The sequence below is a fragment of the Momordica charantia genome (assembly GCF_013281855.1).
Source record: "Momordica charantia cultivar OHB3-1 chromosome 3 unlocalized genomic scaffold, Mcharantia_2.0 BLBB01000003.1, whole genome shotgun sequence".
Taxonomy (NCBI): Eukaryota; Viridiplantae; Streptophyta; class Magnoliopsida; order Cucurbitales; family Cucurbitaceae; genus Momordica; species Momordica charantia.
The window spans coordinates 1,578,075-1,601,827 of record NW_028275161.1 but is presented as its reverse complement, the minus strand read 5'-3'; the positions used below and the strand labels follow the sequence as shown (position 1 = coordinate 1,601,827).

Below are 23,753 nucleotides of genomic sequence, written 5' to 3'. Positions count from 1 at the left end.
TAACCTACCATCCGGAGAACTTGATCTTCTTTGGAACTTTAATCTTCCATAGATAGGTGAACCAAGGGGTCGAGGGAGAAGAAGAAGACAGGGAGCTCAAAATTTGATAATAAGAACTACAAGAAAAACCTTTGGACGGACTGTTGGTCCAAATCCTCACATCCTCCCTCCCAAGGAACACACAGAAAACTGAGACACCAAAGAAAGCAAAGTGGATACCTCTAAGGTATCCCGATTCGTTAGGGCACGAGAAAGGCCCAAAGAAACAAAAGGACCCTCACCTTGGGAATTCAAAACCTCAGCCACCGAATCGTGTTTCATATCGAAAAGATGGTATAACTGAATCATCTAAGAAAATAATAAATAAAACTATTACCATCATAACATGACAATAAAGACATATAAAGACATATAATAGGACTATTCAAATACCTGAACAACTCAATCCAACCCGTAAAGATTAGATTGGGTAGGTGAATTGTCAGTTCGGGTTGGTCCACAAAATAACCCTAAACCGACCCAACCCGTGTACATCCCTAATATATAGATCATTCTTAATCCAAAAAGGCTGCAAGCCAAATTGAAGGGTTGATGTTAACTCTTTGCTTCATAAATTTAATCAGAACCGTCCAAAAAGCAAAATACAAGCAATTCTAGCAAATAATGTAAAGATTATTATGGATATCAAACAAAAAATAATATATCAGTCATCCAAAGACAATCCGGACACTAAATTTAAAATGGATCATCAAACTATAAAGCACCTGTATCAAATTAATAAATTTAAGTAAATTTGATCTTTTCAATATATTCTCTCTCAACATGATCAGAACAAACATTCAAAGTATTCACTCAATGAAATACCCAATAAGATTGATCCAATACTATGGAAATTAGCTTATAGTTTCACATAATATAACAGTGGGAAAAAAGTGGAAGAGTATTCAAGTTTTCAATCCAAGAACAATGACAACAGAAGATGGAATTAGAATACCTATCTGGCCTTTCACAAGAGATCAGAACGAAAAACTGACAAGCCTCGAGAAGCCGTTCTGGAGTTCAAACTGGGACGCTCAAATTTATGCAAATTTTCAAACTAAATGCAGAGAAATTGCAGAAGAACTCCAGTTGAAGAACAAGCTCTTTTCAAATATCCAATCTTAAAAATCTACAATCCCTGCAAACTCTTTAAACTCATAAACTTCATCCCCAAAAGGATGTTTATAACTTTATATCAGTAAGAAAAGAAATTGGAACCTCTTTACATATGATGGTCGATGTATATCGCATTGAACATAAAATTTCTGAAGCTAGCATTACATTTCCTCGATACTGACATCATAACTCTGCCTCATTTTACAAAACTTGATAGCCAAATCAACAACCTATCAAAATCGTTTTAATTGCGCTAGTTGGCTGCAAGATTGAATAGTTCATGCTGAAGAACATCATCTGTAGTACGACGCCATGATGTAAAGCATTAGAGCTGATGTACTGGTGATCAATAGTTCCTGTGAATACATAAAACGATAAATCGCATGCACAATGTACCGTGCATCTATCTCGGCACTGTGTGATATTTTAACTTTTAAGTCATTCGTTCACGCATGGCAAAAGAAGTAAAAGATTTTAATGAAACAGAGCATTACAGGTATAGGGCAACTATTTGACAATGCATGAAACAGAGCAAGTAGGTCAAGGTCACTAATTTCTCTCATGGAAGATAGTTATAGTGGAGGCGAGATCAATTATAAAGTACCACAAGAGCGGTCCATTTCTGAAAATCATTTTGGATTTTTCCGAAATCACTTACACTGTGTACAATAGCCCAACCCAACAGCAGGCCTATTTTTGGCTAGAAAACAAGTATATGCAAAACAACTTATCATGTACATTGGAATTAACAAAAAAATGCAAGTACCTGGTTGTTGTAAAGAAAAGCTGGAATATAGCTGCCCACGAACTCGATGAAATTCAAAATACCAGTATATGCCTGCAATAAATTATCCAAAATAATTAGGTTACAAGGGAAGGAAACTGGGGAGGAAAAAAAGTATACCAAAAAAATTGAAGAAAATTAGATTTTGAAGATCATGCATCTTGCTTGCATCTAATATAGAGGGACAAACAACCAGAATAAAACCCTAAGCTCCTATTTGCTCTATTAAAATATCCACAAGACTGACATTCGGATCACTATATTTGTTACATGCAATGCATAGAGGCCCAAATATTGAGTAGGGAAAAGATGAAATACCAAAGAGGAAACAGCAATACATCCAAACACTAGAGCAAGAGATCGAAGCAACCGCTTTCCCATTCGTATTCCTCGTCCTGAATCCTCACCATCTTCCTGCAGTCCATATCAAATATCATATATGGGTATGCTGTGTGCACACAAATCGGAACAGTTATTACAACATTAGGATGATACTCCGTATTCTCCGGAAAAATGAAAAGAAAAAAGGATCGTTTCTCAACATACTGTAAATGATGGCGATACAGGAGGTTCAAAAGCTTTCAGCTTTTCAAAAATCCGATAAACAAAAGCAAATGCCAAGAACTGTAGAGGTTTATATTCAGCACTGCGCTTGATAAGGACCCAAGCAGTCTGCAGAAAGCAATAAAAAGAATGATTTAATTTTCATCAATCACAAATGTATCATCTTCAATCTCCATTGGCTCCCCTAAAAAATTAAAAAGAAAAAACTTGTCATGTCAATCAGATATACGAGGAACAAAAAGAAGAAATCATGTGAAACACAACCTCAACGAGATGATAAAGAAAGGCAAAAATGAAACTGGATTTTTCCTGGTTCAACAATTACACTAAAGCAAACTTGTCTCTTGTGTCATAACCTTGAAGCCAGAATAACGTGAAAAGAGATGTTTACCTTCAAAAAGCAACATTTTTATTAACGTAGAAAGAAAAAATATGAGAATGTAAACACATCTTAGTAATCCAATATCAAATCAAGGGAGAAACAAAAGTAACGAAGACTCAGATGATCAACCATCTCTTATTACTTACAAATACAGCAGATATTGCCATATTGATTTGCATATCTTTTGGGCTGGACTTTGAAGACCTGGAAATGCATTCAATTTCAGAAATAAGAGTTTATCCAAAGGAATGAGAAGAGCAATGGGGACATTGTACAAGATATTAGAGAAAAATATGAATCTACGTTAGATAAACAGATGATACATATCAAATAGATGATGTCATTAACTGAAAAAATGAAGCAACTGCTTTATCTTTGGCAGATAATATATATACACATATAAATTATCTGAAAACGTGTTTATGAATAATAAAAATGCATAAATAATGAGATTTTAACCATATCAATATCCATTGACCACAACAAACTTCTATCCAGGGTCAAAGATTAAGGCACATAAATACTTCAACTATCCGACAGTGGAAATCTGGAACATTGTGACAGAATATTAGTTAAATTTCAACTCAAATAGTTGGAGATTATAAGGACCTACCTTCTATATAATATATTAAAAACTGTCAATCTACGGATAAATGCCAGAGCGGCCGTATGTGTATGCAAATGTCAGAAGAGGGGGAAAATCATGAACTCCTAAAGATTTATTAATCTAGATCTATGTAATGGACAAGGTTTAAGAATTAGGGATCAAAAATTTTCTAGAAACTAGAAAGATAATGATGTACTTTCAGTGTAATAATAGGCTGGTTATTAAAAATTTGAGAAAATATAGCCAGAATAATAAGCCATAGCCAGCTTCGACTTCAGAACTTTCATGATATTCATATGCTAATTTTTTTTAAAATAAAAAAATAAAAAATAATAATGAAAACACAAAACCAAACCTTGGCCCCCATGGTACAATTGGCTGATTATCAGCATACTTGATGTCCTTTGAAACCTGCATTTTTCAAGCGACTATCAAGAAGATTTACCACAAATAAGAAAAGGCCATTAATCTCAATAATGAATACAATACAAGCCATAAAAATCTAAAAGTAATGTAAAATTTTCGCTTAGGTTCTGCAGGAACATGAAAATAAGCACTCAAAGTTCAACGATAAGTATAACAGTGTTCTGCTTAATGTCATTGAGAGAGCATCCAAAACAAGCTTGAAAAACAACTTACCTCCCTCTGTGGAAATAGTTTTACAAACTTGGGGGAAACAATGCAAACTACACACTATGAAGACGTGTATGACAAATAATCTACATTAATACAGGGGCGAGACAGGAGAGAACAGAGAAAAAATGGGAGTGGTAACTGCTCACCATCACATTTAGCATGTACATATAATCAAAATATATGTAATTTACATGAACATACAACTTCATGGACCCTAAAATTAAGTAAACAAATATTTCCTTTCATTTTTTAATAATGAACTGACAATCATTTGGCTTTTAAAGGTATTTCTTGAAGCCCAAGATAAAAACAGCATAATAACAGTGAGTGTTGTTTTCGTTGATGTACCTTCACCGAGCCAAAAGTGACACCCTTCTTCCGATTTGTGAATTGTGCCATCATGACTTTGTCATAAGCTTTCTCCAGCTGGCAATATCAAGTTTACTACTATAAGAACCTAGAACTAAAAGTGCTCAAATGCCCATATATTTACTGCAAAACACAGCAACTTCCATATTAAAACACCCACCAACATACAGATGGATGTCGCACCATGCAACCAGGAACTAAATCTTGATATATTATCTGATAACTCACTTATCAAATAAAAACCATCTGAAAGCCAGTGAAGGATAAAATTGGGTAACATCTAAAATTCACATGTCTGTAAGTTTTGAACCCAGAACTACCAAGTGTCTCCACAGTATTTGGTAATTGCTAGTCAAAAATCAAGTACGATATTTTAAAATCCCAGGTTGGTTGCTTGGTTAAATCCAAGGACCTGAACAAACATAAAAATCCCAACTTAGATTTACATTTACCTATTCAAAATAACACAAAACTTTTAATTTTAGCCTGCAATCCAACATACAGTTCACTTTCCTGTTTCCTTAATGTTATCAACCCTTATCAACTTTAACTTATTTCAAACTTGATGACTTGTTGATGGACTTCAAACATTCCACCTAAAGTCATGCCCATGGAAAGACTTTGGTCACCAAAAGAGACAGGGAGAGGGGTGCGGATGACATACTCTGGCTGCAGTTGCTTCATCTCCCATCCTCTCAGCCTCCTTGCGTTTTTTAGTATATGCTGCTTTAATCATGTCAAATCCCTCAATTGGGTTTACACCTAGAACCTAATATGACAGGAATATTAAACAAAAAAAAAAAAAAAACAGTCATTCGGTAAAATAATAAAAAAAAAAGCCTTAGTTCTGCAACTTTCAAGTAATCCTTTGAGGGCTGAAAACTAGATAACAAGTTCAACTACCTCATACGGGTTGAAGTCACTGTTTGGACTAGAACTTCCTGCTGCAGAAGCTGCTGCACGAATAACCGTTCTTCTCTCTCGCGTAATTTCTCTAAATCTGATATATTAAACTCACTGTGTTATGATTAATTGTTGCAATATTGAAGAATCAAATGCAATTATGTATACATGAAACCTCATACTGTGTAAGCACTAAATCCATCTACATATCCGACTTGAGAGTAAAACTTGAAGACGCGAAATACTAACATTATCTAAGCTCTAAGCATATAGATGAACTATCAAGAACACGCTATTGCTTATCATTGAACTTATGTATTTTTCGGGGTTCTTCAGTTACTAAGCAGATGAATAGAATTTCGGGATTCATCAGACTCTGGCTTATGAGAAAAAATTTCAGATTAAGAAATTCAAAAACATTTTCATATAGAGATAAGATAAGCCCACGAAATGAAATAGGGTAGCAGTTAAATTCCAATAACAAAACATCCCGTCCCGCAGATTTTCTAAGCAACCAAACACGGCTGGAGAGTAAAATCATGAAAGTCTATAGAAATTGAAGCCGCAAATCTGTATAACCACATCCATTACCTGATTGACGACGACTGTAAATGAAAAACGGAGGATTTGGAATGAAACTGCCTCTGAGAAACCCGAATTTTGGGGCAGTGGAAGATGTTGGAGACTGCTAGCGCCATTACTCGGCTCTGTGTCAGGCGAGTGAATGAGACGAAGGGGTTCCAAGAGTTTTCGTTTTGTTATATTTCTGGTTTTAATACTTAATTACACCATTTGCCATTACTCAAGATTTCTCTCTTTTTTTTTTCTTTTCAAAATAACGTTATTTATATTCTTTCAAAAATTAAATGAGTTGAAATTCATACATTACCTATTATAATCCACTAACCCGATTCTAAAACCTACGTAATTTTACCAAAACGAGCATAACTCAACGATAATTAACATATACTTCAAATTAAGAGGTTATAAGTTTCGACCCCTCACCCTCACATGTCGTACTAAAAAAATTTTCATGTAACGTATAATATATATACTATAATATTTATTTTAATTTTTAATTGTAAATGAGTTTTTACAAGTTTTTGTTTACAGACTTACAAGGTAATAATATATGTTATGGGGCAAAATCAATCACAACTAGTGTGACCCCTCCTACGAACACTTCGTAAACGATAAGGAAATTTTTCTCGATACCAATTTAAATATCAACTCGAATTATAAATAAGTGGCTTTTAAGAATTAAATTTTAATTTTGAAATTATATTAAAAACAGATTAACAAAATGAACAAAAATAGATAAATGAATAATACATTCGAAAATAACCCAGAAATAAGGTTGTATGATTTGGTAATATTGTTCTAATTCTGAAATCCATGTTTATTATTTTTCTTTAACAATTTTTAGTTTTAAACTAGACATTTTTTTTTCCAATTGGTTGAGACTTAAATAAACTTTTTTTTCATGAAATTCTACCCCTCTCGTGGTTGTTTATTAAAAAATAAAATTAATTTTATTTTTTTTTTGGAGAATCTATATCTATATCTATACTATATTAAAAAGGGAGCATTTTGAAAAAACATTTTTAGACTATTCTACCCACTTATTGATTTTTAATTTACCAAGAATGTGATCTCTTGTTTTTAATGACTTTAACTAATAAAAACATAAAAGTTATGAATATGAAAAGTTACGTATATTTATTCCTAACAATTTATGAATTTACTTTAATTGAAATTAATGGAATTCAAAAGGTATTGGAATCTCACAAGTTTTTCAACTTATATTCATCTTCTACATGTGTGTGTGTGTGTGTGTATATATATATATATATATATATGTATATATATATATGTATATATATATATATGTATGTATGTATGAGTTCCTCCCTTCTTCCTCCCACCATAATTTAGCTCATCAATTCTTTTAAATTTTATACATATAGATTTAGTAGTGTCATAGTGCACGATGGCGTAGCACGTTAGCGTCCCTATTTATAAGAGTTGCAGAATAATGTTGTTTATAAATAGAAGTCATTGAAATCTTACAATTTGATCTCAAACATCAATCAAATGTGGATAATTTTTTAGAAATTCAGGTATTAAATCATTCCTATAAATATTATAAATTATTTTACAATTAATATTATTATGATTTTTTATTCTATGTAATATGGTTTATTCAATCAACTTTCCCTCCTATTTGTAGGAAGGAAGGAAAAAAAAAGGAAGAAGAAAAAGAAGTTATCTCCTACTAACATTAAACAATGATGCTATTATTTTTGTTTGTTGAATTTGGTTGGAAGGAAATAGCATATTTGTAGTAATTGTTAAATTAAAAGTAGCTAAAAAATGATATTCTATTATGCATAGGAATATTTTGTGCATTGATTTATAAATGTATTAAATTAAAATTCTAAAGTATTTTTCTATTTACAATTGTAAATTTATTATAACTCATTAAAATTAATATAACAAATTAAAAGTGGATTAAAAATAAATATTATAGAAATATTATAATATAATATTTTTATTACAGTAATTATTATATTTATTTATTAAATACCCAAATATGATAAGTAAAATTAACTTATAGATATAAATTTATGAGTATTTATTATTTTAAAGAAAAATGGATAAGTTCTTAATGCTAAAAATTAAAAATGAGCATCTTGGAAAAACATTTTTGGATTATTCTATCCACTTATCGATTTTTAATTTATTAAGAATGTCATCTCTTATTATTTTTAATAACTTTAATTAATAAAAACATAAAAGTTATGAATATGAAAAATATTGAATATGAAAAGTTACTTATATTTACTCTTAACAATTTATGATTTTACTTTAATTGAAATGAATGGAATTCAAAAGATATTGGAATCTCAAAAGTTTTTCAACTTATATCCATCGTGTGTGTGTATATATATATATATATATATATATATGAGTTCCTCGATTATTCTTCCCACCATAATTTAGCTCTCTTCCTTAGTTTATGCTTCTTTTCATTTCTTGATCAATTCTTTTAAATTTTTTATATTAGATTTAGTAGCATCATAGTGTACAATGGCGTAACACGTTGAGCGCTCTATTTATAAGAGTTGCATAATAATGTTTTTTTATAAGTAGAAGTCATTAAATCTTACAATTTGATCTCAAGCATCAATTAAGGTAAACAATTTCTGAGAAATTCAGGTATTAAATCATTCCTATAAATATTATAAATTATTTTACAATTAGTATTGTTGTGATTTTTTATTCTATGTAATATGGATTAATCAACTTTCTCTCATATTTGTAGATAAAAAAAAAGTTATCTCCTACTAACGTTAAGCAATAATGCTATTGTTTTTATTTGTTGAGTTTCATTTAAAGGAAATAACATATTTTTAGTAATTGTTAAATTAAAAGTAGCTAACGTTTTTATTTGTTGAGTTTCATTTAAAGGGAATAACATATCTTTAGTAATCGTTAAATTAAAAGTAGATAAAAAATGATATTCTATTATGCATAGGAATATTATGTATAGGAATATTTTGTGCATTGATTTATAAATGTGTTAAATTAAAACTCTAAAGTGTATTTCTATTCACAATTGTAAATTTATTATAACTCACTAAAATTAATATAACAAATTAAAAGTGGATTAAAAATAAATATTATAAAAATATTATAATATAATAATTTTGGTTACAATAATTATTATATTTATTTATTAAATATCCAAATATAATAAGTAAAATTAACTTAGATATAAATTTATGAGTATCTATTGTTTTAAAGAAAAATGTATAAGTTCTTAAAGAAAAATGTATAAGTTCTTAATGCTAAAAATTAATTAGGGGAAAGAATCAATCATATTTTTATTAAGTAAAGGGAAATCAATTTTGAATAAATGAAAATTTAAGTACACCTAATAAATGTATAGAATTTTAAAAAAATTGGATATGAAAAATCATTTTAGTTACTTGAAAAAATTTATACTTTTTTTTCTAAAATATAAATAAATTTTTCTTCCAACACTATTTCACCAACAAAAATTAAGTTATATAATTCTATTCATTTATAAACATTTCTTTTAAGTTTTTTACTTTTGATACATTTTTTCAATAAATAATGATATTTTTATTAATGAAAAATTAAATAAAAAGAATATTACGTGCATTTGCACGTGGTGTTACACTAGTAATTCAAAGTGATTTAAAATAAAACTTGTGATGTTTTTAAATATGTATTATTTTAAAATCAATCATTAACTATCTTAATTTTAAATCAAAACACAATCTAAACCGTTCTAGAATTATCAAATTTTTAATATATTTCCAGTCGTAGAAACTTTGAAACCAAAGTGCTGATAACAAACCTGACTTATAACTAAAAATTAAATACAATGTGAAGATTAAACACAATTTAATTTTTAGTTATAAGTCATGTTTGTTTTATTATTGAATAATACAATGTGAAGATTATATATTTTTTCAAATAATTATTTATACAGCAAAAAAAAAAGAAGAAAAAAACCAAAAAAGCTATCTATGAATTAATCATTGGGCCAAATGTCATCAATAATGTAATTTAAAAAATATGCAAATATAAACTATAAAGTAGCTTTCAATGTAAATAAAAAAAATTGTAAATGAAAAAAAAATCTAAAATTCTGATATGTATACAAGCCATTACAAGAATATGATAGTGGATAGTAAAAGTCCTTGTGTTATTAGTCCGTGCAACATCGTTTCATTTTAATGATGGACAATGCATGCCGTTGAAATCCAAATTTAATACATTTGCTAGAACTCCATAAGAGATATAATAATGGGTCTTTCATACCGATGGTCATAGTACCAATTCCTCGGTACTATTGGGGAATATTATTCTCAAAAGTATTATTTTTTTTCAATCCTATCAAATTTATTTCTAAAAAATAGATTTGAATTAATTTTTCAAACAATACTAAAAAATAATCTCTTAACAAAAAACAATTACCTAAATAAAATAATAAAAAATGAATGGATTTAAAAAAATAAAAACAAATCATTGATAATCACGTAAAAAATATATATTTTGGATTAAAAAAAACTGTGGTATGCCAAGGAATTATGGGGAGTGTTATTTTGAAAATAAGTTCTAAAATTACTAATATTAAATAAATCCCCGAGTTCAACAATAAATTAAAATTTAACTGAATCTAAATGTAACTCAGAAAAATAGCTAATTGAATATTTAAAATTTAAATTGTTAATTTTTTTCATTTGTGAATAATTGTTTTTTCTTTTATATTTTGTTTAATACAATAATCATTCAAATATATATATAAACATAAATATTATGAAAAAAAACAATAATAATAAAATCCACAAATTAATTATTCACTACTTAAAAAAAAGAAGATAACAGAAATAACACTCAACCCTACAACCTAAACTAAACAAACTTTCCCTAAACAAATCATAATTAAAAACTGAATTAACTCAAAAAAATAAATTAAATAAAAAGTCATTAACTGAATCCCTAAACAGATTTATCCTCCTTGATTTCCTGAGAAATCTCCGCTCGCTCAACAACCGGAGGAACGCCGCCGCTGGCGCTGGGGAGCTCCACAACGGGAGGATCGCCGCCGCCGCCGCCGGCGCAGTCACCGGAGAAAAATCTCTTCCAGAACCAATGCTTCTTCCAGACGCGGTCCTCCATTTCATCGACCGGAATTTTCTTGGTCTCCGGCATAAGGAAGCAAATGTAAGCACACATAACCACCAACCAAGCGACGAAGAAGAAGAAAATCATGGATCTCATGGCGCACAGCATTGTGAGGAACAGCTGCGCGATGATGAACGTACAGAGCATGTTCGTGCTCACGGCGAAGAAGTAACCGGCGTTGCGACTCTCGATCGGATAAACCTCGCTCGAAATCAGCCATCCCAACGGTCCCCACGACCACGCGAATCCCGCGACGAACACCGCGATGAACCCTAACACGATGTACGATTCATGAATCGGCATTTTGTTCGATGTCTTCAGGTAAGTCAGTAGAAGATAACCGATCACGCTCTACAACAACAAAATCAATCGATTAATTTCGATTTTCGTTCTAATTGGATCGAGAATTTGAGATCAATTGAACCTGAGCGATGATCATTTGGAGTGCGCCTTCGATTAGCAAGGTCCTTCTTCCGGCCTTATCGACGAAGAAATTTGCAATCAGAGTAGCGAGTACATTGATGCCGCCGGTGACGGCGGCGGAGAGGAGAGCGGCGTCGCTACCGAATCCCATAGTTTGGAAGAGGACCGGAGCGTAGAACATGATGACATTGATTCCGGTGAATTGCTGGAAGACGTGAATGATTGTCCCGCAGGTGAGCGGAGGGATGCTCTTTTTTCTCAGTAGATTCCGGTAAGAGTGTTTCTGTTCCGCCGCGACCGCTGCAGCACGGCAGAGCTCGTCGAACTCTCGGCTCACGTCGGTGTTTTTGCCTCTCACTTTCTGCAGACTCTCCATGGCTTCCTTCTTCTTTCCGCGCTGGAGAAGGCTGATCGGAGTTTCAACGATGAACATAGATCCGATCAGAAGAACAAGAGCCGGAACCGTCGCGCCGCCGAGCGAGAGCCGCCACCCGATTGCGCCGAGTTTCGAGAACACATAGTTGAGTATATTCGCACAGAGAATTCCTACTGTGATCAGAAGCTGAAATATGATGTTGAGCATTCCTCTGTATTTCGCCGGAGCGATTTCAGAGATAAACAACGGCACCGTCTAAGAAAACAGAGAAATGATCAGATTAGAGAAATCGAAAAAGAAGATCGAGGTTAGAAAGCTTTGAATCATCAACCTGATTGGCGAGGCCGACTCCGACGCCGAGCAACATCCGTCCACCGATCAACATTCCGACGTTTTCCGCCGCGCAGCTTAAAATTGCGCCGCAGAGGAAGAAAACAGAGGCGAATTTCATGGTGAGTTTTCTTCCCAAACGCTTACAGGTGACGGAGCCGAGGAAGGAGGCAACAATGGCGGCGAGATAGAGGGACGACGTGAAGAGCTGAAGCTTCTGGTCGTTGAATTTGCAGTAGTTGTTTTCATGGGCGTGGTGTTTCCTGTAATAGACCTTGGGGAAGAATTTCTCCAAGAACTCATCCATGGAGGTAACGCCGCCGGAAATTCCAATGTCGTAGCCGAACATGAGACCGCCGAAGGCGGCAATGACGGAGCAGGAGAGGACCTGGCTGGTGAGGCCGCCGGGAAAGTCATGGCCGGGGCCCGATTCGATTGCAACTACAGCAGCAGGCATGGTTTCTGCTTTTTTGTAAAGTTTTGGTAACTTAAAAAACTTTGAGTTTATGTAGCTGCATGACTGTTAAAATCTGATGTAATATTGAACGAAAATGTTTGAAGGTAGATTTTGTTACAGTTATGATTTGATTTTGCAGTTGAAGATTCTGTTTGAAAGTTTCTTTTAGTCTATGATTTTCAAAAAAAAAAAAAATTAGAGTTTTGTTTTTTTTTTCTGTATTTAATTAATTTATTTTATATAGATTTCATAAATAAGAAAATAAACTGTCTTTAAAAAAAACAGTTTATGATATTTAGTTTGGATTTAAGAATATTTAAAAATGGATAATAAGAAACATAATGTATCTGATTTTGGATTAAGATACAGACAAATGAAGTGGTCAATGGTAATTTTAGACAGGCTGCTTTTCATTTTTATTACTTTTTTAATTTTTTGCTATGCCCTAGATTTACATATTGTTCTCAATAAAATTGATAAATATTTGATAATGGAGCTGGAATGTGAAAATTACATGATTAAATAATATAAAATAAAAGGTTAGATAGACGTTTTAATTAGTTATATTCCAGTCGGAGCTGGATATTTATCTTAATCTTGAGTTCTAATCCTTAATTCCAAGGAAAAAAATTAGTCTTCGATATTAATAAATTTAAAAATTAAATGTAAATTTTTGCATAGGCGTTTGAAGAATATTATTATAAATTAATTTCATTTACTTTATCTATATAATTTCATTTACTTTATCCATATTTCTTAATATACGTTAATTTTTAATTAAAATTAAAAAAATGTGTAACACAATATTATTATATATTTGAAAGTATGACGACTAGATCATATAAATGTTTGGAATTAGTTTTTTTTAGTACCAACATGTTTGGAATCATAGCAGGCTCTCCCCCACACATTTATTTTCAACAAAATTTTAAAAAACAAAATATAACTAATTAGGACTTTAAAAAATTGAACCAATCTCAAGTTTTCTTTAAGTAGTTTCATAAAGAATAATAAAAATAAAAATAAAAAAGTTAAAAGCTCCTATTTTTACCATAAACTTTAAGTTTCATCAAATTAGACTCTAAACTTGATAGGTGTGCAAATTTTATCTTCAATTCATTTTTCACTAATTTTAATAAAATTTAATATAAAAACTAAAAAAATCATTAATTTGGTGAAAATCTAAGTTTAACATATGATTAAGCCTAATTAATACACAAAATCAACTATCAAATTACCTGCTAAATCTTATAAATTTATTTTCTAAAAAAAATTGATAAACTTCAACAAAAACTAACTCTAATGTTATTTTTGTTTGAATCATATTAATTTCCTATCAAATATATGTTTTATAATTTAATAGAGTCATACGATAATAATTTTTCAAACGAGTAAAACTTATAGTAAGAATTACAATATTTTTTAAAGGGTAAAATTTTCAACATTTATTCAATTTTAAAGGGCAATTCGATAAAATTGAAAGTTTATAATAAAAGTTGATATAACTTACCTATTCAGGTTAAAATTTGATATTTTCCCCCAACTTTTGTTTGATTCCATACTCCTATCCTATCTTTTTAATATCCAAATATCATGAAAATGCATAAATACTTTTTAAAATTAAAATTCACTTAATTATCAAAATCAGTTTTATATTTAATGTTTAAAAAAAAATAAAAAATTATGTACTTAATAAATTTATGATCTTGGTTTTCAATTTTTTTTTTTCTTTTCAATAGAAGTAAAAAACTTGCTAACAAAATTGTACTAAAACAAGCATAATTTTATTTAAAATAAAAAACTAAAAACGAGTGATCATCAAACGACTATCTTAATTTTGGTTTTTAATTAGTTATTTGACTATAATTACATTTAGTAATTGGTATTGATTTTACACAACTAATCAGTAATCAGTATGTTCAGTCTCAAAACAACTGAACAAAAATTACAAATATTTTATCCCTTATCAACTTTGCTAAAATCTCTACAAAAGAACAAACCCCCATCCCATGGCCACCATTACTGCGATCCTTTATCTGCATATAATGAAGATTCTAATGGGCTTTCATGGGCCAAACCTGTGGGCTTTTGCAGGCCCATCACATTTCCTTTTTCTTCATTTCCATTCAAATCTTTGGAGTAACTTTCCATGTCATTGTCAAATTCCATTTCCCTCTCCTCAGCTTCATCAGATTCTTGTTTGTTGAATCTGTGAGATTCACTTTCAACTTCATAATTTCTATCACCTTCTATGTTTTTGTGGGTCACAATATCGGGTGTCGGTTCAGTTACAACTTGAACTTCTATGTTTTTGTTGGTCACAAGTGTTGATTCATTATTGGTCACAATATCGGGTGCCGATTCAGTTACAAATTGAACTTCTCTGTTTTTGTTGGTCACAATATCGAGCGTTGGTTCAGCTACAACTTGAACTTCTATATTTTTGTTGGTCACAATATCTGGTTCAGTTACAACTTGAATTTCTTGGTTTTTATCGGTCACAATATCGAGTGCTGGTTCAGTTACAACTTGAACTTCTATGTTTTTGTTGGTCACAATATCGGGTGCTGGTTCAGCTACAACTTGAACTTCGACGGCAGGAATTTCTGTTAGTTGGTTAGTCGTTGCCTATCAATATATTAAAAGAGCACATGCGTTAGCTGCATGGATAACATTCGTATGACATATTAGCTCATATTTTTTATAACAAGACTTGATCACAAAGGAACATGGATACCAATACAAAGAATTTATAACTTGTTTGAGAAGTATCAAATACTTATTTTATCAATCAAACATTTTAAGGTTGAAATATTCCCGAGCCTTCAAATTTATTTAGTTTTGATGCATAAACTTTTATGTGATATATTTTAGTTTCTCCACTTTCAAATATTTTGTTTCAGCATTTTGTGGTCAATTTTTAAGGAATAGTTTAACAAAAATCCAAACTCATTTCAAAAACTTCCTATATGTAGCTTTGAACACTTCTTATGATCATCTATCTACTCGTCTACAAAATATACGTTGATGTCAATTTCTCAATGATAAAAAGAACTAACAATAGCGATTAAAATATGTTCTTATACAGAAAACATGTTAGGAAGTTTAAGGCTCGTTTGGTAACGTTCACGTTTCTTGTTTTTCGTTTCAATTTTATTAAGAAATCTAAGAATTTTACCACTAACTTTGTTTCTTGTTTCTCCTTTTTTTGGAAACATTCTCAAAATTATATAAAAATTTTGGAAACAACCAAAATAAGTTTCTCCTTTCTTGTTCTCATTTCCAATTTGTTATAAAACATAGTTTTATCATAGTTGAATTCTTGGAGGTTGGAATCATGCAATACATTTTTCTTCATTAAAAATAAAGGAATAGGAACAAAAAACTGGAACGTTACCAAACGAGCCCTTAGCTTCTTATTTCCATATAACGATGATGATATTTGTATCAGTTTTATTTGTTATTTAAATTTTCTTGGATGCATGAAAGAAAATATGTGGAGACAAAAGGAAGAATTACCTGATCTCCTTGTACAATAACTTCTGAGATTTTCAAATCTGCATCGAGCGCTGGGTTAGTTGAGCTCAAATTCTGATCTGTTTTCTCAAGGTCATCCATGGGATCCAAGTTGGATTTTTCACCATTTTGTTCTGAAAGGTCTTTGATGAGCTCACTTTTGATTTCAATGGCATCAGCAGGTTTATGATCATCCTTCTCCCTGGTTTTTGGGTCGTCGTTCTCGGGGGAAACCATGAAATCCTATTCAATACATTCAAAATAAAGATATGGGAGTCAAAATTGTGATCACATTTTCACTGTACCCCTTGAACATGCACCTGAAAAAGAAACTCTACTAAAGAATAGAGGTGACCTTTGGGAGGTGAAAAATACTCGGCCCGTTATCAACAATTTTCAAAATTCAAAATTTTCATAGAATCGCGATTCTGAAAATTCTAAAAAGATGTTGAGTGCTTTTAGGAAAAATTACATAATTAGTACTTCTTCCAAAAGTGCTTACAGAAAAGTTATCTCAGAAGTATTTTTTTTCAAAGGTCGCCTTAAACTCACCCCCTAAGCTTTAATGGAAACATATTCATACCAACGCGAGGACATGAGTAACAATCAAAAGTTCAAATCCCCACCTCCAGGTTTTCTATTTATAGAGTCATGCTTATTTACTTCGTTTTTTCTTTGTTCTGGAGTTTGACTTTCAAATACGTTTTTAATTGAAAAAAATGGTTTTGAAAAATCGATTTCTTGTTTTCTAAATTTAGTAACATTTCAAAGTGAAAAGTAATTTTCATAATCATAATTTTTTAGAACATAAAACTAGAAATTAGAAAGTTAAAGCAGCAAAGAAATTCATTATTTTCTAAATCGAACCTGCGGTAAGGAGACTTTGCCCACATGGATTTGTTCTTCAATTGAAGACTCTGGAGGAGATAGTTCTGCACTGGTATGGTCTTGAGGCTCCTTTTGAATGACCAAATCTTGCTCCACAGTAGAGTTCATGGCTTCATTAGACTTCTGAAATTCAATTTGTACAGCATTTACTTGATTCTGTGAGGCATCAGAACATATTATGTCATTGGAATCAAGAGGAACTCCTCTATCAGTGACCGAGTTGTCCTCTACAGTCGATTTCAAGGCATCTTTAGAACTCCAGAATTCAGATTCCACAACATTTGGTTGGTTCTTATTGTCTTGTATAAACTCCAACTGTTCTTCAATCTTTCTCGGCTCTACCAGATCTCCATGACCTTTAATCTGATCCAGGTTTCTACTTCCTTCTTCCGAATGTTCGTGGTCCGACTCGGCTCGATATCCAGAAGAATTATCAGAACCATCATCAGAAGATTTGCAATATTTTAGATCAGTTTCCTCCTCCAATGATCTTGTTTTCTTTCCATCATCCTCTTGCTTCGTCAATATATCCAATCCACCATTTACTACATCTTCACTGGTTTTCTCCATGTTTTTCATGTTAGCTTGAGCTTTTGCATCTTTTTGGTCAATAATGTGATTTGTGGCTTCTTCTTCATCATCTGTGGGAATGGGAATAGATAACTCCTGAAACAAAGTGAATCAGCTGAATGTTGTAATCATGGACAGAGTCCAAGGGGCATAGGAATGATTCTTCATTGGTCAACTAACAATCAACTTAGCTCTAACGACTGTTTAGAAATAATTTTCAAACTTTTAAAACCATGCATTTGAAATCACAGGACCAAAAGTGTAATTTGTCATAATTTTAATTATATTTATTTTAGTAATTTTTATTCCATAAATATTTGTTACATAAAAAACACTTCCAATCGCATAAAAACATTTTTCACATATTAAAATTAAACAACAGAAGTTTTTTATTAATCAGCACTCTTTATTCAAGTACTTGTAAGTCATAATTCAAACAATTTTGATGTAAGCACTCTCAATTAATCTCTAAAATATATATGCAGGGTTCAAATTCAATTTTGATCCTTGAATTTTTGAAATTATTTCATTTTGGTCTCTGAAACTTTTAGATATCTATTTTGGTAATGAGCTTTTAGGTTCGTTTCATTTTAGCTCTTGAACTTTCAAGATGGTCTATTTTAGTGCACAAACTTTTAAAAAACAATCATTTTAATATTTTGTCACCAAACATCTGCTCACCTAAGAATCACTTCCGACCTATGTGGTACGAATATATGTTCATATTAACATGTTAATATACATACTCAAGTTAAGCTAAGAATCAAAATGATTATTTTTAGAAGTTTATAGACTAAAATAGATCTCAAGAGTAAAAAGAAAAAAACTAAAATAGGATTTAAACTTAGGCGAAATTTCATTTGTTCATTTTGGTTACTTTGTTTTGGTATGTCAAAAGTTCCTCAATAAAAATTGCAGTAAGATAAGAGAACTGACCTCAGGCATTTGTGGGACAACTTGAGAAGGATGATCCACCAGCTCCTCAGCCATTATTGCACCTTGAATAGTTTTAGGGGGTAATGCATTATCTGGGACACTGAATCTCCGGGCCTTAACTTCTCCTTCCTCCTCTAAACCAGATACAATCTCATTAGACCGCACCTCCTCCACCGTCATTGGACTCATGTCATCTTGTTCACCTCCAAAATTCACCTCCTTCTCAATCTCCCAATCAGGGTTCAACGATTCTGCATCAGTGTTGTTCCCATCAACAGTGGGAGGGGAGCCAATCTCAGAGACCTCCACTTGAAGGTCAGAAGCAATGGAGTAAGTTGGCGTGTGACACGCCACTTTTTCTGGGTAAAGAAAACGCTCATCCATTTTGTTCTTCTCAAATCCCGTCGGGCTAAAATCACAGAGAGGTTCCTTTATCAATCGGCTCTTTGGTATTCTACAGTTCAAGGATTTGTTCAGTGCGCTGCTCAATGTTGACTCGAAAGTTTTTGAAATTACTCCCACATCGTCACAGATCACAGCTTCGGGATTGTCCGACGAAGATGAAGGGCTTGCTTGGGCATTACCATCTGGCGTGAGCTGTGGCTCCATTTCAAATTCGCTCTCGGAATCTGCGGGAATCTCCTTCTCTTGATTGCTTTCGAGCTCCGTTGCATTTTCGTGCCCTGTTTGTGACGAATCTACAGTTTGAACGCCTCTGGTTTCTACAGCAATGGGGTTTTTTTCGGCGCCTTTGAATAAAAGCTGTTCGATTAGCCAGTCATGCTCGCCTTTATCTACAAGCGAAACTATAAACAAAGAGTTTTTTCAAGTCAGTTCAGCGAATCAGTGGTGTAAGAAACTATTTTGAAGAGTATTCTAAAATCATAATACTGATTCAATTGATTTTAATAAACTAAAAAAAAATCAATTATAAAATAAAATGCCGAGAATTTGGAGTTTTGTTGATGTAAGGTTTCTCGTAGTAATATAGATTCAAATGAAAATTAATATAATAACAATAAGAAAGGGCAATTTTTTATCAAAGAAAAAAGAAATAATAATAAGAAGAAAGGGCAATTTTCTAAAAATGAAAAAAAAATACCCAAACAAGTACATCAATTTCTAGAAATAAAGAGAGCAAAATCGAAATAACAAAACAAATCTAATTTTAAAAGTTTTATCATATTTGTAAAATAAAAAGACTGTTGCTGACAAATATTTTTGCTACCCATTCAAAATACACCAACAGAAATATATGTTGGTAAATTGCCACTCTATTTTTTCAAAACTTTGATCCAAAAACTTACCACTTTTATGTACAAACCCTGTTTTCTATGCTTAAAAAAATATAAGTACTAATTTTTTTATTTTGAAGATTTTTTGGGACGAAAAGTCACATAATTTTTTTAATAACACGAACTTTTTCGTTCAATGAAGTAGACAATTATAAAATTTAATTTGTTAATACTTTATCAAATTTTCATTTGAAACAAGAACAGTTCATAGTCATGAAGACGAAGAAGGAAAAAGAAAAAGTGAGAAAGGAAAATGATCTTACTTGAAGGTCTTCGATATCTTGGGTGGTATCCCATTCCCACTCCCACAACTTCGTCAGGGAAAGCAGGTCCAAAACAGAAGCTCTCGTGCCTACAGAATGCTAATTCCTTTTGGTGAGCTGCTGTGAATTCCTGCTGAAAGCTATCGGCCATTAGATTTGGTTTCTCTTCATGAGGATCATATGGAAGATCGAATGGATTTCTCATCGGCAACAGAATAGAAGGAGCAGAACCAGGTAATTGAACACCTTCAAACTCTGCTACATCGAGAGGATCGTATCTTGTAGTTATGATTTTGGGAATTTGACCTGGAGGAACAATGTCGACTGTAACAGCAGTTTCCTCAACTTTGCGTTTGTACGATTTTCTAGCTCTTCTCCTCGCAATTAGGCTCTCCAATCTTCTGTTTCTCTCGATCTCTGAAAGCCCTAGATCCATCAGATTCTTCTGATCGTCTTCTGTCCACTCCACGGCTTTATTCCTATCCTCTTGTGCCTCTTCTTCGTCCTCGTCCTCTGCATCTTCCGAGCTTTCGATCTTCGTCTCGTCGCCACCGCTATCGGATTTAGTAGTTTGAGAGCTTGAGCCATCAAATCCGGCGAGATCGGGCTTTACTAGTAACTCCGACACTAGAATTGTATCGTTTTGACCGGAAACTTCAATATCTTTATCAACTGATGTTGTACTGAGAGTAGATGCATTATTTTCAGACTCGAGAGGTTGTGTTTCTTTCTTCGCCTCGATTGATGATTCTGAGCTATCGGATTCAATCGATTGATCCGTTCTGCCTACCGAATCATTAACTGGAGATTCTGCTTTCCATGATTCACTCTTATCTGTGAATCGTTGTCGCCGACTGGTTGCATTTCGTAAGTAAGCGCTACGATTTCTGTAAATTGTACTCCTCGTCGTAGTCGCAGTCGTCGTTGTCGTCGTCTTCTTCTTCCACTGTTCGGAAACCGCTAATTTTCTTTCTTCTTTCTTCTCAACTCGAATTGTGGACTTTTTGGAAGTCCAATAGGCAAAGAGAATTACAGCTAGGCCAAGAAATGGCAAACTGTAAAACAGAAAACTAAGAACAGAAGGGAAGAAAATGTACAAGATGAAGAGAAACAACAATGTACCAGACACATAAGGATGCTTCTGTACAAATCTACGGCTAACCCTAAGGGAGAAATGAACAATTCTACAAACGCATAATTTGACATCTTCTACATCGATTCCCATCTCTCTTCAATTCAACGAGATTTGACCTAGCTAATCGAGAATCGAGAAAAAAGAAAAGAAAAAAACGCACAATCAAGACCAAGAATCAGATCAATCGATCAGAAAAACTAGGATTCCCCTAGACAACGGAGGTCAATGACGACGGAGAAAAATGGGCGAAACTGATAATTAAGACGATCTTGTTACCAAATACTGCGATAAAATTACGTGCTGGGAATATCATCGGGAGAAGCATTTCCGAAGCGCTGCATCTGCGTGCTCCATTTTTAGAAAATCTCTCGATTGGCGATTATCAGAGGAGAGAGATCCTGAATTTCAGGACCCTATCGTTTGAATGTTCATAGACAAAATAGCAAACAGGTAGCCGAAGGAAGGCGCGCATTTTGACATCCTCTTTATCCGCTTTCCAAGATAAAAATATAGGAAACTTCTTTCTGGTTTAAATTTTCGTTTTCATTTCCTTACGTTTATTACCATCCCAAAATCTCAAAAGTTGATTTTCGATATTTGTTTGTTTTTTTAAATCATAGTCAATATATTCTAGTAAATAATCGGTAATAAAATATTGGCAATGATTATGATTTTTTTTTTTTTTTTACAAAATTTAACGGCTATCCATATTAGCTACTCATCATTCAACTTTACGTAATCAATACTGGTTAGGTTAGATACACACCAAACGACTCGACGTGACCTATGTTGAGTGTATCTAATCATATTAAATATCTAACCCAATCATTTTATATGTGTATGCATGCGGTACTCCGCCACTTGTATAGTATCTCATTACACTCTATTATATGTACAACCTTACGACTATAGTAATGATTATTGGACTTTTCCAATAAAGATAATATGTGTTAAGGATGTCAATTAATAGTTAGAGACGTTTATTACTATATCGAAGATCCATAATTTGATCCTCTCTATCCCTACAATTGTGTTCTAACTCTTTTTGTTTTTCTTTTTTTAAAGACAAGATATTGAGATAAACATGTAGTTATGTTGAGACTATTCAAGAACTTGAAATGACTTTGGTTGTTGAATGTTGTTGGGTAGATAACATGCAATGTCAATCACCTCTGGCATTGTAACCATTTTTCTATTTCTATTGTAATTGTTAATGCATATAAATTTGTCTTATCGAGATTACCAAATTTGCATAAATCTTTTAGAATAAAAGGTATCGACAAAATCTACAAAAGAAAAATATTACATAAGTATCGGGGTGATGCTAGCCACACACACTCCGATACTTACGTCAAAATTTAATTGAAGTTGTAGCTTACCTATTATGAGTTTTTTCCTTATAATTATACACGAAAAAATTCAGAGTCAATAGGATATCTTCTTTTGGAAATCTTAAGGCCATGATGATATATCTACCTTTTTGAACTCCTTTGATAAACAGAATTAAAAAATTATATAAAATAGGAAATTTTTTCTATCCATTACAGTACCTCCAAGTGTAATTGTTGATGACGAGTTTCAAAAAGGTCCACATGTCCTTCGAGACGGGTTATCGTCGGACAAATGAGCCTGCAACAACAATCCTAGACACTGATGAAATGTCCCGCCTAATAATATCTGACGATCAAGTAAGTAATCGATAAGAAATGTAACAAAAAGCACCTTAGGAAATTAGTGACAGATTTTTTACTCACCTCACGGTCGTGGTGGTTCTTTCCCTTTTATAGGCACCCTCAAACAACCAAGGAGGATGCCCTATTAGTGGCAAGGCAAGGCTCGTCATCGTATAAGATTTTGACAGGCGGTTAAGGACATCCTTGAGGCATGACGGTAGTGCAGTGACCAACTACTCTGTCCCTCAATTGCCGTCTGTAGAGTGAGTCGCGTCTCTTGTACTGCGTAACAGGTGTCTAGATCACGTCCTCCCCAAATCGTACACCCTGTTAAATTTGTCGTCCCAACTAGATGTCACTCTTTGAGCTTATCGTGTCATCTGCTCGACTTCACACTCGATCAATAATTATTATCTGAAATTATCACATCAGTGGAATTGATTGTTACCCATATTAATTTTAAGTTTTGTAGGAAGATAATGATTTTTTGGTGGACAATTGTTTATAAAGCCTTTTTTTTGTGACAGTTAATAAAATAGTTAAGGTGTCTCTATCTGCTAATAAGCAGTATGTTTGTTTGAATCTATACCTCATATTTATATTTATATTGTAATATTGAAAAAAAAAATGAAATTTGTCCTAATAATATTAAGATTTTGTTATATTATATTTATAGAAGGCTTCAAATTAAGCTCCTTACTTAACCCAAATGTCCTACATCCTTTCTTGTCCAATCACTTTATTGACCATACTTTAAGGCTACATGGTCC

General features: G+C 32.4%; 3 protein-coding genes across 3 annotated transcripts; all 3 read right to left on the bottom strand.

Moving 5' to 3' along the window:
• Nucleotides 1–1,128: 1,128 nt before the first annotated feature.
• CJD1 (Chloroplast J-like domain 1) lies at nt 1,129–6,150 on the bottom strand. The gene is made up of 10 exons (XM_088122077.1): nt 5,992–6,150; nt 5,401–5,497; nt 5,162–5,266; nt 4,477–4,554; nt 3,848–3,903; nt 3,032–3,089; nt 2,486–2,611; nt 2,258–2,353; nt 1,922–1,993; nt 1,129–1,511 (listed from the first exon to the last, which is right to left on the bottom strand). The coding sequence occupies exons 1-10, from the start codon at nt 6,096–6,098 to the stop codon at nt 1,449–1,451; spliced, it is 858 nt and encodes a 285-aa protein (XP_087978203.1). The 5' UTR covers nt 6,099–6,150; the 3' UTR covers nt 1,129–1,448.
• Nucleotides 6,151–10,935: 4,785 nt separating this feature from the next.
• On the bottom strand, nt 10,936–12,707 carry LOC111018947 (sugar transport protein 8). The gene is made up of 3 exons (XM_022295217.2): nt 12,252–12,707; nt 11,546–12,175; nt 10,936–11,472 (listed from the first exon to the last, which is right to left on the bottom strand). The coding sequence occupies exons 1-3, from the start codon at nt 12,705–12,707 to the stop codon at nt 10,936–10,938; spliced, it is 1,623 nt and encodes a 540-aa protein (XP_022150909.1).
• Nucleotides 12,708–14,534: 1,827 nt separating this feature from the next.
• Nucleotides 14,535–21,970, bottom strand: LOC111018926 (uncharacterized). The gene is made up of 5 exons (XM_022295184.2): nt 20,176–21,970; nt 18,618–19,423; nt 17,091–17,777; nt 16,227–16,466; nt 14,535–15,335 (listed from the first exon to the last, which is right to left on the bottom strand). Exons 1-5 carry the CDS (start codon nt 21,398–21,400, stop codon nt 14,727–14,729), a joined length of 3,567 nt encoding a protein of 1,188 aa, XP_022150876.1. The 5' UTR covers nt 21,401–21,970; the 3' UTR covers nt 14,535–14,726.
• Between the last annotated feature and the right edge of the window lie 1,783 nt (nt 21,971–23,753).

Coding starts and splice junctions, on each gene's coding strand:
- CJD1 (XM_088122077.1), bottom strand. CDS start 6,098: ATGGCGCTAGCAGTCTCCAACATCTTCCACTGCCCCAAAATTCGGGTT. Junction 5,498..5,991: donor TTACAGTCGTCGTCAATCAG/GTAATGGATGTG, acceptor TTAATATATCAG/ATTTAGAGAAATTACGCGAG. Junction 2,612..3,031: donor TGGCAATATCTGCTGTATTT/GTAAGTAATAAG, acceptor TGCTTTCTGCAG/ACTGCTTGGGTCCTTATCAA.
- LOC111018947 (XM_022295217.2), bottom strand. CDS start 12,707: ATGCCTGCTGCTGTAGTTGCAATCGAATCGGGCCCCGGCCATGACTTT. Junction 12,176..12,251: donor GAGTCGGCCTCGCCAATCAG/GTTGATGATTCA, acceptor CTGTTTTCTTAG/ACGGTGCCGTTGTTTATCTC. Junction 11,473..11,545: donor TCCAAATGATCATCGCTCAG/GTTCAATTGATC, acceptor TTGTTGTTGTAG/AGCGTGATCGGTTATCTTCT.
- LOC111018926 (XM_022295184.2), bottom strand. CDS start 21,400: ATGGGAATCGATGTAGAAGATGTCAAATTATGCGTTTGTAGAATTGTT. Junction 17,778..18,617: donor TTGTCCCACAAATGCCTGAG/GTCAGTTCTCTT, acceptor ACTTTGTTTCAG/GAGTTATCTATTCCCATTCC. Junction 16,467..17,090: donor GCAAAGTCTCCTTACCGCAG/GTTCGATTTAGA, acceptor TGTATTGAATAG/GATTTCATGGTTTCCCCCGA.